Here is a 14,611-nt window from a genome sequence, read left to right on the forward strand (position 1 = left end):
CAGGCTGCCAGTTGGCCGATTGTTTTTTTTTGCTCACATCATCTCCCCTTTATCTAGCGCCCCCAGAGCAGCCTACAGCCTGGTACGTACCCCCTGAAGCTGTCGCTGTCATCACCTGGCACAGCTTCGGGGGCGCTCCCGAATTTTTGCTCCGGGGTGCAAATAATAATACTAATAACTTTTATTTATATAGTGCCTTTAACATAGTAAAACATCCCAAAGCGCTTCACAACAGTGTTACAAGACAAAACAGATAAATTTGACACTGAGCCACAAAAGAAGAAATTAAGGCAAATGATCAAAAGCTTTGTTAAATAGGTAGATTTTAAGGAGCATCTTAAAGGAGGAAATAGAGGTAGAGAGACGGAGAGATTTAGGGAGGGAGTTCCAGAACTTATGGGTCATTGCGCACGGTGATAACGTCGTCATCTCCGTCACAGCGCAGTGGGGTGCTACCGGTTACCACTGCCGCTACACACCTGGGCGAAAAGTCGTTTGCGCCCGGTTAGTGCCGCCCATTAGCACTCTCAGGGGCGCTAATGGGAGGTGCAAATGACCCCAATTTCTCCCCCAATGTGTTTGAAAGGGAGAAATGTGAAACAGCTACAAAGATCCTAAATTTAAGTAAGGCTAGCTTCAATGTGATAGAGACACTGACTGCCCACAGTAAACTGGGCAGATCAGTTGCCAAATAAAACAGTCATGGATGGCTAAGGAGGTAAGGGACAACATAAAACTAAAAGAAAAAACAAAAAATGCAAAAACTGGGAGAGATACAAAGAACAACAAAAGGTGACAAAACAGATAGTAAGAACCACAAAAAGGGAGTATGAAAAGAAACTTGCAAGGTATATCAAAATCAACACAAAAAATGTTTACCGTTATATTAGAAAGAGGGTGCTCAGGAGCAATGTGGGCCCCTTGAAAACTGCAAATGGTGATATTGTCAATCAAAGTAAGGAAATGGTGGATATGTTGAATAATTATTTTGTGTCAGTATTTACAGTAGAGGATGAGGATAGTATGCTGAACATCCCAAGGAAACGAATATGGAATCAGGGATGGGGCCTCACCAAAATTAACGTAAGCAATATAACAGAAATGGAGAAAATAATGGCACTACTGCACAGGAGGGCAAGAAAAAGAGTGGGAGAGCGATAGTGATAGGGGATTCAATTGTGAGGGGAATAGATAGGCGTTTCTGCGGCCGCAACCGAGACTCCAGGATGGTATGTTGCCTCCCTGGTGCAAGGGTCAAGGATGTCTCGGAGCGGGTGCAGGACATTCTGAAATGGGAGGGAGAACAGCCAGTTGTCGTGGTGCACATTGGTACCAACGACATAGGTAAAAAAAGGGATGAGGTCCTACGAAACGAATTTAAGGAGCTAGGAGCTAAATTAAAAAGTAGGACCTCAAAAGTAGTAATCTCGGGATTGCTACCAGTGCCACGTGATAGTCAGAGTAGGAATCGCAGGATAGCGCAGATGAATACGTGGCTTGAGCAGTGGTGCAGCAGGGAGGGATTCAAATTCCTGGGGCATTGGGACCGGTTCTGGGGGAGGTGGGACCAGTACAAACCGGACGGTCAGCACCTGGGCAGGACTGGAACCAATGTCCTAGGGGGAGTGTTTGCTAGTGCTGTTGGGGAGGATTTAAACTAATATGGCAGGGGGATGGGAACCAATGCAGGGAGACAGAGGGAAACAAAAAGGAGACAAAAGCAAAAGACAGAAAGGAGATGAGGAAAAGTGGAGAGCAGAGAAACCCAAGGCAAAGAACAAAAAGGGCCACTGTACAGCAAAATTCTAAAAGGACAAAGGGTGTTAATAAAACAAGCCTGAAGGCTTTGTGTCTTAATGCAAGGAGTATCCGCAATAAGGTGGATGAATTAATTGTGCAAATAGATGTTAACAAATATGATGTGATTGGGATTACGGAGACGTGGCTCCAGGATGATCAGGGCTGGGAACTCAACATTCAGGGGTATTCAACATTCAGGAAGGATAGAATAAAAGGAAAAGGAGGTGGGGTAGCATTGCTGGTTAAAGAGGAGATTAATGCAATAGTTAGGAAAGACATTAGCTTGGATGATGTGGAATCTATATGGGTAGAGCTGCAGAACACCAAAGGGCAAAAAACGTTAGTAGGAGTTGTGTACAGACCTCCAAACAGTAATAGGGATGTTGGGGAGGGCATCAAACAGGAAATTAGGGGTGCATGCAATAAAGGTGTAGCAGTTATAATGGGTGACTTTAATATGCACATAGATTGGGCTAGCCAAACTGGAAGCAATACGGTGGAGGAGGATTTCCTGGAGTGCATAAGGGATGGTTTTCTAGACCAATATGTTGAGGAACCAACTAGGGGGGAGGCCATCTTAGACTGGGTGTTGTGTAATGAGAGAGGATTAATTAGCAATCTCATTGTGCGAGGCCCCTTGGGGAAGAGTGACCATAATATGGTGGAATTCTGCATTAGGATGGAGAATGAAACAGTAATTTCAGAGACCATGGTCCAGAACTTAAAGAAGGGTAACTTTGAAGGTATGAGGCGTGAATTGGCTGAGATGGATTGGCGAATGATACTTAAGGGGTTGACTGTGGATGGGCAATGGCAGACATTTAGAGACCGCATGGATGAATTACAACAATTGTACATTCCTGTCTGGCGTAAAAATAAAAAGGGGAAGGTGGCTCAACCGTGGCTATCTAGGGAAATCAGGGATAGTATTAAAGCCAAGGAAGTGGCATACAAATTGGCCAGAAATAGCAGCGAACCTGGGGACTGGGAGAAATTTAGAACTCAGCAGAGGAGGACAAAGGGTTTGATTAGGACAGGGAAAATGGAGTACGAGAAGAAGCTTGCAGGGAACATTAAGGCGGATTGCAAAAGTTTCTATAGGTATGTAAAGAGAAAAAGGTTGGTGAAGACAAACGTAGGTCCCCTGCAGTCAGAATCAGGGGAAGTCATAACGGGGAACAAAGAAATGGCAGACCAATTGAACAAGTACTTTGGTTCGGTATTCACTAAGGAGGATACAAACAACCTTCCGGATATAAAAGGGGTCAGAGGGTCTAGTAAGGAGGGGGAACTGAGGGAAATCTTTATTAGTCGGGAAATTGTGTTGGCTAAATTGATGGGATTGAAGGCCGATAAATCCCCAGGGCCTGATGGACTGCATCCTAGAGTACTTAAGGAGGTGGCCTTGGAAATAGCGGATGCATTGACAGTCATTTTCCAACATTCCATTGACTCTGGATCAGTTCCTATGGAGTGGAGGGTAGCCAATGTAACCCCACTTTTTAAAAAAGGAGGGAGAGAGAAAGCAGGGAATTATAGACCGGTCAGCCTGACCTCAGTAGTGGGTAAAATGATGGAATCAATTATTAAGGATGTCATAGCAGTGCATCTGGAAAATGGTGACATGATAGGTCCAAGTCAGCATGGATTTGTGAAAGGGAAATCATGCTTGACAAATCTTCTGGAATTTTTTGAGGATGTTTCCAGTAAAGTGGACAAAGGAGAACCAGTTGATGTGGTATATTTGGACTTTCAGAAGGCTTTCGACAAGGTCCCACACAAGAGATTAATGTGCAAAGTTAAAGCACATGGGATTGGGGGTAGTGTGCTGACGTGGATTGAGAACTGGTTGTCAGACAGGAAGCAAAGAGTAGGAGTAAACGGGTACTTTTCAGAATGGCAGGCAGTGACTAGTGGAGTGCCGCAAGGTTCTGTGCTGGGGCCCCAGCTGTTTACATTGTACATTAATGATTTAGACGAGGGGATTAAATGCAGTATCTCCAAATTTGCGGATGATACTAAGTTGGGTGGCAGTGTGAGCTGCGAGGAGGATGCTATTAGGCTGCAGAGTGACTTGGATAGGTTAGGTGAGTGGGCAAATGCATGGCAGATGAAGTATAATGTGGATAAATGTGAGGTTATCCACTTTGGTGGTAAAAACAGAGAGACAGACTATTATCTGAATGGTGACAGATTAGGAAAAGGGAAGGTGCAACGAGACCTGGGTGTCATGGTACATCAGTCATTGAAGGTTAGCATGCAGGTACAGCAGGCGGTTAAGAAAGCAAATGGCATGTTGGCCTTCATAGCGAGGGGATTTGAATACAGGGGCAGGGAGGTGTTGCTACAGTTGTACAGGGCCTTGGTGAGGCCACACCTGGAGTATTGTGTACAGTTTTGGTCTCCTAACTTGAGGAAGGACATTCTTGCTATTGAGGGAGTGCAGCGAAGGTTCACCAGACTGATTCCCGGGATGGCGGGACTGACCTATCAAGAAAGATTGGATCAACTGGGCTTGTATTCACTGGAGTTCAGAAGAATGAGAGGGGACCTCATAGAAACGTTTAAAATTCTGACGGGTTTAGACAGGTTAGATGCAGAAAGAATGTTCCCAATGTTGGGGAAGTCCAGAACCAGGGGTCACAGTCTGAGGATAAGGGGTAAGCCATTTAGGACCGAGATGAGGAGAAACTTCTTCACCCAGAGAGTGGTGAACCTGTGGAATTCTCTACCACAGAAAGTAGTTGAGGCCAATTCACTAAATATATTCAAAAGGGAGTTAGATGAAGTCCTTACTACTCGGGGGATCAAGGGTTATGGCGAGAAAGCAGGAAGGGGGTACTGAAGTTTCATGTTCAGCCATGAACTCATTGAATGGCGGTGCAGGCTAGAAGGGCTGAATGGCCTGCTCCTGCACCTATTTTCTATGTTTCTATGTTTCTATTAACACATCCCCAGGACCAGATGGTTTTCATCCCAGAGTTTTAAAGAAAGTAGATGAGAACATTGAAGATACTCTAACTATAATCATCCAAAGTTCTCTCGATTCAGGAACAATTCCTTTAGATTGGACAATTGCGCATTTCATTCTTCTATTTAAGGAAGGTGAGAAAAAGAAACCAGCGAATTAATTAACCTAACATCTGTTATTGGGAAATTACTAGAGTATATAATTAATGATAGCGTGACTCAACACCTTGAAAATTTTCAACTGATCAGAGAGAGCCAGCAAATGGATTTTGATGTTGGCAAACATGAGGTCATCTACTTTGGACTTAAAAAAGATAGAGCAGATTACTTTCTAAATGGTGAAAAGCTCGAAACAGTGGGGCTCCAAAGAGACTTGGGAGTCCATGTACATAGATCATTAAAATGTCATGGCAGGCAAAGAAAATAATCAAATATAAAATATACAAAAGCAAAATACTGCAGATGCTGGAAATCGGAAATAAAAACAGAGAATGCTGGAAATACTCAGTAGATCAGGCAGCATCTGCGGAGAGAGAAACCGAGTTATCGTTTCAGGTCGATGATCCTTTGTCAGAACTGGAAAAATTTAGAGATGTAACGGGTTTTTAAGCAAGTATAGGGGCAGGGCAAGGGGGGAGGGGAGGAAAGATCAAAAGGGAAGGTCTGTGATCGGGTGGAAGCCAGAAGATATGAAGAGACGAAAGGGATGATGATGCAAGGCAAAGGGAGATGGTAATGGGACAAGTTAAAAAGCAAAAGTTGAGTCTGGATCGGGTGTAAATGGGAATGGCAGAATCATCAACAGCTGCCATGGGAAAAAGACAAAAATAGGGACAGGGGTTATGGTCTGAAATTGTTGACCTCGATGTTGAGTCTAGAAGGCTGTAAAGTGCCTAAACGAAAGATAAGGTGCTGTTCCTCGAGCTTAAAGAAAATAATTAAAAAGGCAAATGTAATGATGGCCTTTATATATAGAGAACGAAAATACAAGTGGGTAGAAGTTATGCTACATCTATACAAAGCCCTGGTTTGCCCACACCTGGAGCACTTTGAGCAGTTCTGGGCACCACACCTTAGAATGGATATATTGGCCTTGGAGGGAATGCAGCATAGGTTTACCAGGATGATATGTGGATACCAATAGTTTAATCACGAGGAGTGATCACACAAATTAGGGTTGTATTCCTTGGAATTTAGAAGGTTAAGGGGTGATTTGATCAAAGTTGTCAAGATATTAAGGGGAACTGAGATGATAGAGGAAAACTATTTCTGCTGGTTGGGGAGTCTAGGACTAGGGGGCGTAGTCGAAAAATTAGAACCAGGCCTTTCAGGAGTGAAGTTAGGAAACATTTCTACTCGCAAAGGGTGGTAGAAGTGTGGAATTCTCTTCCACAAACGGGAATTGATGCTTGATCAATTGTTAATTCTAGATCTGAGATTGATAGGTTTTTGTTAACCAAAGGTATTGAAGGATATGGGGCAAAGGCTGGTAAATGGTTTCAGATCGCAGATCAGCCATGATCTCGTTGAATTGCGGAACAGGCTCGAGGGGCTAAATGGCCTACTCTTGTTCCTATGTTCCGTTCTGGGCACCGCTCTCAGGAATTATATATTGGGCTTGGAGAGGGTGCAGTGTTGCTGTGTTCCATGCCAAGGGTGTTTGGGGAAAGTGAATATCCACGGGGTTCTCTCGCTTGTCCATCTTAACTTGGTTGGAAGAGCAGTGAACCCCTGTCAAAGCAGGGTAGGCACTGTTTACAATACTCCCTATCTTTGGTCTTCCCCACATTTTGGTGGAAGATTATTTGAAGCACCAAAGGCCAAGGAAAACTCAGAGCTGGATGTTCATTTCGGTCTTGCTGCTTACATGTCCTGCTTCAAATGTTACCATTAAATGACGGATGCCCGGTCCTTCGCAAATTGTTTTTCAAAAGGACTAAATTAAAGTCGGGCAGATTTTATTGTCACGGAATCAATACGCAGAGTTTGAAAACGCTTGCGTCTGGCGTATATTCTGAGCTGACGGTCGGAGATATCGTCATTGAGAAAGGTGATGGATTACATTGTAGCCCCTGCTTGGTTTCAGCCCCCCAAGCGCCCCGCCCTTGTTGCTCTTTCAGTTCAAGCCAGCGTGAATCTAGGCCATTTGAAAAGGGATTTGCTGGGGGGGAGGGGAGGGGGAGAGAATCGATCCAGCGGCGCGATCCATAGCCCAGATAGGAGATGACTGGAAGCGATGGTGGCTTTGGCAGCTCGCCGCTCAGCAGTGACCGAATGCCGGCTAACGTGTTCGCATTGCTGGCGGTGCGTTGACTTGCACTGAGCTCAACGCGGGAAAGTTGTTGCGCAAAGTGACAGAGGTGGATAACTGAAGAGAAAAAGACATCGATCATCAGACTAAACGTGGTCTGAAAGGATTTTGTAATTTTCATTAAAGAGCTTTGACGTTACGGTAGCGTGTGCGCGATCCCTACGGTGATTCGGGGAGTGTGGGGGTCTTGGCTGCTCATGATTGATGGAACAACTCTTGCCTGATGTTAATGTGCGTTTGTTTTCCCGTTTCCTTCTCTTTATCACTGAACAGTGCTTAGCTGATCGCTCATTTAAGCAGAATGAAAGCAGGCTGCTGTCTGATCTCTCATGTTTCTCTCTCTCTCTCTGCCTCCCTCTGTTTATCGCAGGGACTCTGGTCCAGGGAGCTGGGACCCCCAGGGCTGTGAAACAGTGCATACACAAGCAGCACATACTAAATGTCTCTGTAATCAACTGGCTACTTTCGCCATTTTGGCCCAGCAACCGAGAGATTTGGTGAGTATTGTAAAAAAAAATGCCTGATTGCATTTCACACCTACAGGCTGTTTTGGAATTCATTTATGATTTTATTTTCTCCTATGCTTCAAAATTACAGTAAAATATAATTGATGTGTCTTTTAAAAATCCCTAGGAATTGACCAGTTATTACTGAGGGGATTTTACACAAACACCGCTTTGTATATTTCTATTACATTCATTGTTTGATTTCTATTTTTAAATCATGTTTTGATTGGAGTAAGGTATTTTGTGCAAAACTGTTAGACTGAATTAAATTTGTACTTAAATATTTATCAGGCATATATAAAGGTTGTTGTGAAATGAGAAATGCTTCGCACCCTGGTGGTAGCATAGTGCGTTCTAACCCCAGCTGACCGTGAACCTTCACACCTGTGTGTTAATGATGGCCCAAGGCGAGCAGGCGGGCTTGGAGATGACATATCGCAAATGTTAGAACTCGCAAAGAAAATGTGGATGACTCTTGAGTAAAGAAAAATAACACCATCAGAATTACTTTTCACGGTGGTGTACTCCAGGGTCAGAGGCTTTCGTTTTATGACTTTCGTTTTATGACTTTCAACAGTTTGCAAGTTTACATCGTTTTGCGTTGTGTCATTTATGAATGATCTGTTTCAGTAAAAGGAATCACAGGATCCTATTACCACAGTAAAGCCAGTGGACCTAAACGCATAGCAGAGTGTGCTACGTTCAATTGGGTCTGTCCCCTATTTATCATACTTGGCACAATCTAAAATGGGCATGCAATTGTAGCTTGAAGAATTTTAAGGACTTTAGGGATTGCCTTATGAAACCGAATATGGAAGCTGTTGTGATTATACACTTTATCCAGATTTGTGGCCTTGGTGATTTTGTATATTGGAACATGGCTGGTGAAGAAGTAGATCACATTAAATTAATAATGTTTTAGGTTTTTTAATGTTATTTTGCACGTTGAAGTTCATTTGAACATTGTATTGCAGCTGTCCTTTTTTATTTCAACCCTCCAAAACTTGAATGTTGAGAAGTGGCAGCAGTGTGGAAGCAGGGCTAGTTGATACATGTCATGATTGTTGAAAGAAAGAAAGACTTACATTTATATAATGCCTTTCATGACCTCAAGACATCCCAAAAGCACTTTCCAGCCAATGAACTAGTTTTTTTGAAGATGTAATGTACGAAACAAAGTGGTAGAAAATGCTGTAGTCCATTATTACAGAAGCAGTAGCGGGACATTTGGAAAAGCATAATTCAATCAAGCAGAGTCAGCATGGTTTTATGAAAGGAAAATCATGTTTGACAAATTTGCTGGAGTTCTTTGAGGATGTAGCGAGCAGGGTGGATAAGGGGGAACCAGTGGATGTGGTGTATTTAGATTTTCAGAAGGCATTCGATAAAGTGCCACATAAAAGGTGACTGCACAAGATAAAAGTTCACGGGGTTGGGGGTAATATATTAGCATGGATAGAGGATGAGCTAACTAACAGAAAACAGAGAGTCGGGATAAATGGGTCATTTTCCGGTTGGCAAACAGTGACTAGTGGGGTGCCGCAGGGATCGATGCTGGATCCTCAACTATTTACAATCTGTATTAATGGCTTGGATGAAGGGACCGAGTGTAATGTAGCCAAGTTTGCTGATGATTCAAAGATGGGTGGGAAAGCAAATTGTGAGGAGGACACAAAAAATCTGTAAAGGGATATAAACAGGCTAAGTGAGTGGGCAAAAATTTGGCAGATGGTGTATAATGTGGGAAAATGTGAGGTTATCCACTTTGGCAGAAAAAATAGAAAAGCAAATTATAATTTAAATGGAGAAAAATTGCAAAGTGCTGCAGTACAGAGGGACCTGGGGGTCCTTGTGCATGAAACACAAAAAGTTAGCATGCAGGTACAACAAGTAATCAGGAAGGCAAATTGAATGTTGGCTTTTATTGCAAGGGGGATAGAGTATAAAAGCAAAAAAGTCCTGCTACAACTGTACAGGGTATTGGTGAGGCCACACCTGGAGTACAATTTTGGTCTCCGTATTTAAGGAAGGAAGCACTGGAGGCTGTTCAGAGAAGGTTCACAAGGTTGATTCCGGAGATGAGGGGGTTGACTTATGAAGATAATAGAGGCCTATACACATTGGAGTTCAGAAGAATGAGTGATGATCTTATTGAAACGTATAAGATAATGAGGGGGCTCGACAAGGTGGATGCAGAGAGAATATTTCCACTCATTGGGGAAACTAAAACTAGGGGACATCGTCTGAGGGTTGTAAATCTATGGAATTCTCTGCCTCAGAGAGCTGTCGAGGCTGAGTCATTGAATATATTTAAGGCGGAGATCGACAAATTTTTGAGAAATAAGGGAATAAAGGGTTATGGAGAGCGAGCAGGGAAGTGGAGCTGAGCCCATGATCAGATCAGCCATGATATTAAATGGCTCGAGGGGCCGGATGGCCTACTCCTGCTCCTATTTCTTATGTTCTTATTTGTCACAAGGTCTTATTCTACCACTCCTGAGGCCAACTTATAAATAATGGTTGCATATTTCATTTCAATTCATCTGATGTCCCTGTGATGATGCTGATGATTCCTCTTGTTGAAATGTTTTCTGTCTAATTAATTTTATACAGTGTTAGAAGTTTGTGCTGCCACAGTTACAGGTCTCGTAATTGAGTTTCAGCACAGGGTAGTGTGCTGTGATGCATCAATATCATTGCGTCATAAGTCAACATTAATTGTGTTTTAATAAAAGCAAAGACAAAAATATGTAAATGGCATTCAGAAAGCCACAGCCTGAACTTGTAATAATGTCCATCACAGTGCAGAACTTGGAGTGTAGGCTGTGGTGAGCTGGTCCCAGAACTGATACATTGACTAAAAATTCTTCTTTAAAACTGTTGTCGCCATTTTTATCCAATTTGTTCTTTTTAAATTGTGTGTTTTTTCTGCTCCTCGTTGATGAGCTATGTCACAGCCAGAGAATAGATGTTTTTTTTGGTCGCAGTCCTTAATTAAAAAAATTAATTCTTTGGACATAGACATCATTGGAAAGGCCGACGTTTGTTGCCCATTCCTAGTTGCTCTGAGAAGGTGATGGTGAGCCGTGTGGAACTGCTGCAGTCCTGTTACATAGAATTACAGGTACATAGAATTTACAGCACTGAAATAGGCCATTCGGCCCAACAGGTCCTTGCCGATGTTTATGCTCCACAAGAGCCTCCTCCCACTTTATTTCCTCTCACCCTATCAGCATATCCTTCTATTCCTTTCTCCCTCACTTATCTAGCTATCCCTTTATGCTATTCACCTCAACTGCTCCATGTGGTAAAATGATCCACATTCTAACCACTCTCAGGTTAAGAAGATTCTTCTGAATTCCTTATTGGATTTATTAGTGACGAACTTGTATATGGACTCCTCCACTAGTAGAAACATCTTCTCTATCTACCCTTCATCATTTTAAAGACCTCTATTAGGTCACTCCTCAGCCTTCTCTTTTCTAAAGAAAAAAGACTCCGCCTGATATGTCTATCCTAATAGTGAAAACCTCTCCGTTCTGGTATCATATTTGTAAATCTATTTTGTACCTTCTTCATGCCCCTATTTTTTTTGTTATATAGGGCCCAAGTTTCCACATGATTTGCGCCTGATTTTTAGGAGCAACTGGTGGAGAACGGACTATCTTAGAAATCGCAATTCTCCACATTTTTCTTTCTGCAGTTCTAGTCAGGTAGAACAGTTCTACTTTGGAACAGAATTTTTTCTTCAAAAGGGGGCGTGTCCGGCCACTGACGCCTGATTTCAAAGTTTCCACAGTGAAAACATACTCCAAACTAAGTTAGAATGGAGCAAGTGAAGATTTTTGTAGAACTGAAAAAACCTGTTCTACACATTAAAAAATGAGGCGCAGGTTACAAATTAGGCGTCCAGAACTAGGTGGGGGGGGAGGGGGTGGGGGAAGGGAAGTCATTAAATTCTACAATAAATCCTTATTTATACTTCTACAAATATTATACAAATAAATCCAACCTGAATAAACATTTATAAGCAAAGAAAAGATTAAATAAACCATCTTCCTACCTGTGTGAAAGTGCTTCAGCCAGGGAGAATGCTGCAGTCAGCCTGAGGCGCCCGTTCTCCCCGCGGGGGGGGGGGGGGGAGGCGCCCGTTCTTTCCTGCGGGGGGGGGGAGGGGAGGAGGCGCCCGTTCTTTCCCGCGGGGGGGGAGGAGGCGCCCGTTCTTCCCGCGGGGGGGGGGGGGGAGGAGGCGCCCGTTCTTCCCGCGGGGGGGGGGGGGGGGGGGTGGGCGGGGTAGGAGACGCCCGTTCTTTCCCGCGGTGGGGGGGGAGGCGCCCGTTCTTCCCGCGGGGGGGGGGGGGGGGAGGAGAGAGGAGACAGTGAGAAGGCTGCAAGTGCTGATGGCAATGTGCTTTTATTAAAAAAATGTTCAAAAATTAAACAGCTACAAAGAACTACAAAAATGGCCGAGTGCCAATGTTTTTTTCACACTGCGCGTGCGCGAACGCTCCAACGCGCACGCGCAGCGTTGCCGGCAGGAAAAAAACTAATTTAAATAGTACCCGCCCCCTCCCACTTACAAAATCGGCGCGAGTGTAGGCTCCGCTCCCCTGGGCGCCGCGCCAGGCAGACAAGGAGCTGCAGAACGCTCCAGAATCGCGATTTTTTTTTTTAGGCGCCGTTTTAGGCGTGAAAACGGGCGCCCAGCTCGGAGGGGCGCCCATTTTTTATCGTGTGGAAACTTGGGCCCATAGAGACCAGAAATATTCACAGTACTCTAAGTGTGGTCTAATAAAGGTTCTATATAAGCTTAACATAACATCTCTGCTTTTCAGTCTTACTCCTATAGAAATGAATCCAAGGCTTTGTTTGCTTTTTTATGGCCTTATCCTCTGTTGCTACCTTTAATGATTTGTGAATCTGCACCCCTAAATCACTTTGTTTCTTTATCTCATTTAGACTCTTAGCGCTGGATCTTAGCAACCTTGGCAGGCCCGTGGCAGGCGACGTCGGTGGCGGGTCCCGGCCTCGCTGCTGGCTCCAGCCCACTGTCCAAAATGATTTTTCCCTGATTGGGCTTGCTAAGCCAGCCCAGTGCGTTTGCCAACCAATTGAAGAAAGCGAGTTTGATGACATCATTTGATGATGCGTCATCAGCTGGTTTCTTTAAAGGGACCATGCGCAAATTGATTTTGATATTTGTGCTGTCTACAGCATTGAGCTGCTGCAAACACTGACAGGCACTGCACAGAGATGCATGGCTTCATCCAGGCTCTCCCATGATTCCCTCCATAAGCTTATGAAGGGAGTTACAACATGTAGTAAATTTATTTTTCCTTCCAATGGGCAGAAGAGACCTCCCGAGGAGACCAACGCAGTCTGGTTGCACATTGCACAGGAAGACACAAGCAGGGATGTTATCAGAGGAGCTGGTTGCAGTTGCACAAACCTTTCAATGATCTCAGTAGATCACAAAACGTTACTGCAAAGCCAAACTCAGCCTCATCCTGCTGTGCCACTCATCACATTCCCATCACTCTGCCTTCCCTACCCTACTCCTGCACATCCTGACTCTCACCAACAGACCTTGCAGCTCCACCCATCCCTCTCTACCTACATTATTACTTCCCCATCTCTCTAACCATCCCTCACACTTGCCCTCATCCTAGTCCAATCATACCAACTAACACCACACAAGGGTAGGCACTTGGGTGTTTTATGCAATGTTCATGTAAAGTTTTTATTAATGTGGTGTCAAACATTGAAACCTTTATTTTGAACACTTTGCGTTCTTGGATAGATCCATGTGCATTTTTGGAAGTGGCTTAGTGAGTTGCAGTGAATGGTGAGACATAACGGTACCACCCCCACACCCTGCAATGGTGATGAGTGTGAAAGGAATGGCTTGGACATTGTAGGGATGCTTTATGGTGTTGATGTGGGGCTGTGCCAACTTGGCACATTATGTGGCAGCCAGGGTGTACAGCGTCAAGTGAAGTAAATCTGGCCATGTTGAGACCATCCCGAGGCCCTAGGCAGCAATGTAGCAACCCTGTGCAGCATCAATTGATTACGGAGAAAGTTGCTCATGGTGTTGTTGCTGCTGCTGTTGTGCCTGGTGCTACTGGTGTTGGGGCTGATCGTGGTGGGATTCTGAGGACCAAGGTGAGAAAGTTTCAAGGATACCGATGCTGATGTAATAGATGGCAGGTGAACTTGAGATGACAGAAGCAATCTGTCAATGGTGAGAGAGGTTGCTCCAATGACATGACACTGGATAGAGAGTTTTCTGCAAACACTTACAATCACAATCTGTCTTTCAAAATCAATAAGCAACAGCTTCTGAGCTTGGAAAGTGAACAGCTGTGAGATGGGAGCTTTTATAGCACATTTCCAGCTGTCAAGTAATGAGATGATTCCATGGCCATTCAACTCCTGCCCTGCTGACCTGACGTGATCCCCGAGTAGCGTGGACCCTGTGGGCAACCCGATAAACACTGAAAGTGAGCTGAAAATAGTTATTAATCTTCTGTTAACAAGGTCATAATGACCTGAATTGCCTCCCCCGCCATTGGCTGTCTGGTCTGCTCAGTGCTGACAGACCCGCCATTTGGGAAAGACGTGTGGCGGCGGGTTGACAATGGGGTCCTGCCCCACTGTCAAAAAACATTTTCCCTCCCGAGCCACCATCGATTGCACCCGCTGACGTCCCACAAAATTCCCCCCATATTTCCCAAAGAGTATGTGACCTCGTTAATTCCTCTTTCCAAAATGCACCATCTCACACTTATATATGTGGAAATTATTTTCCCATTTACTTGCCCATTCTGCAAGTTGATTATCAGCATCCTCAGTATTAACTGCCCAACCATTCATTTTTGGTTTCTAGATGTTTTTCAGTTACATTTTTGACAAAGATTCCATTATCATTTCTTGCCACTGATGTTAAGTGAACTGGTCTATAGTTTTATAAAATTCATTCACCAACATTTATTACTTATCCCTGATTGTCTGGTGGCGAAGG

General features: G+C 44.1%; 1 protein-coding gene across 5 annotated transcripts in view; it reads left to right on the forward strand.

Moving 5' to 3' along the window:
• The window catches only part of LOC139279927 (adhesion G protein-coupled receptor B2-like), a 1,236,268-nt gene that overhangs the window by 981,647 nt on the left and 240,010 nt on the right, over positions 1-14,611 (forward strand). For all 5 annotated transcript variants that reach the window (XM_070899255.1, XM_070899259.1, XM_070899256.1 and 2 more), the window contains one exon: positions 7,452-7,578. In XM_070899255.1, coding sequence (XP_070755356.1) covers positions 7,452-7,578 — 127 coding nt within the window. The remainder of the gene's footprint in view (positions 1-7,451; positions 7,579-14,611) is intronic.

This window comes from Pristiophorus japonicus, chromosome 14, assembly GCF_044704955.1.
Source record: "Pristiophorus japonicus isolate sPriJap1 chromosome 14, sPriJap1.hap1, whole genome shotgun sequence".
Lineage (NCBI taxonomy): Eukaryota > Metazoa > Chordata > Chondrichthyes > Pristiophoridae > Pristiophorus > Pristiophorus japonicus.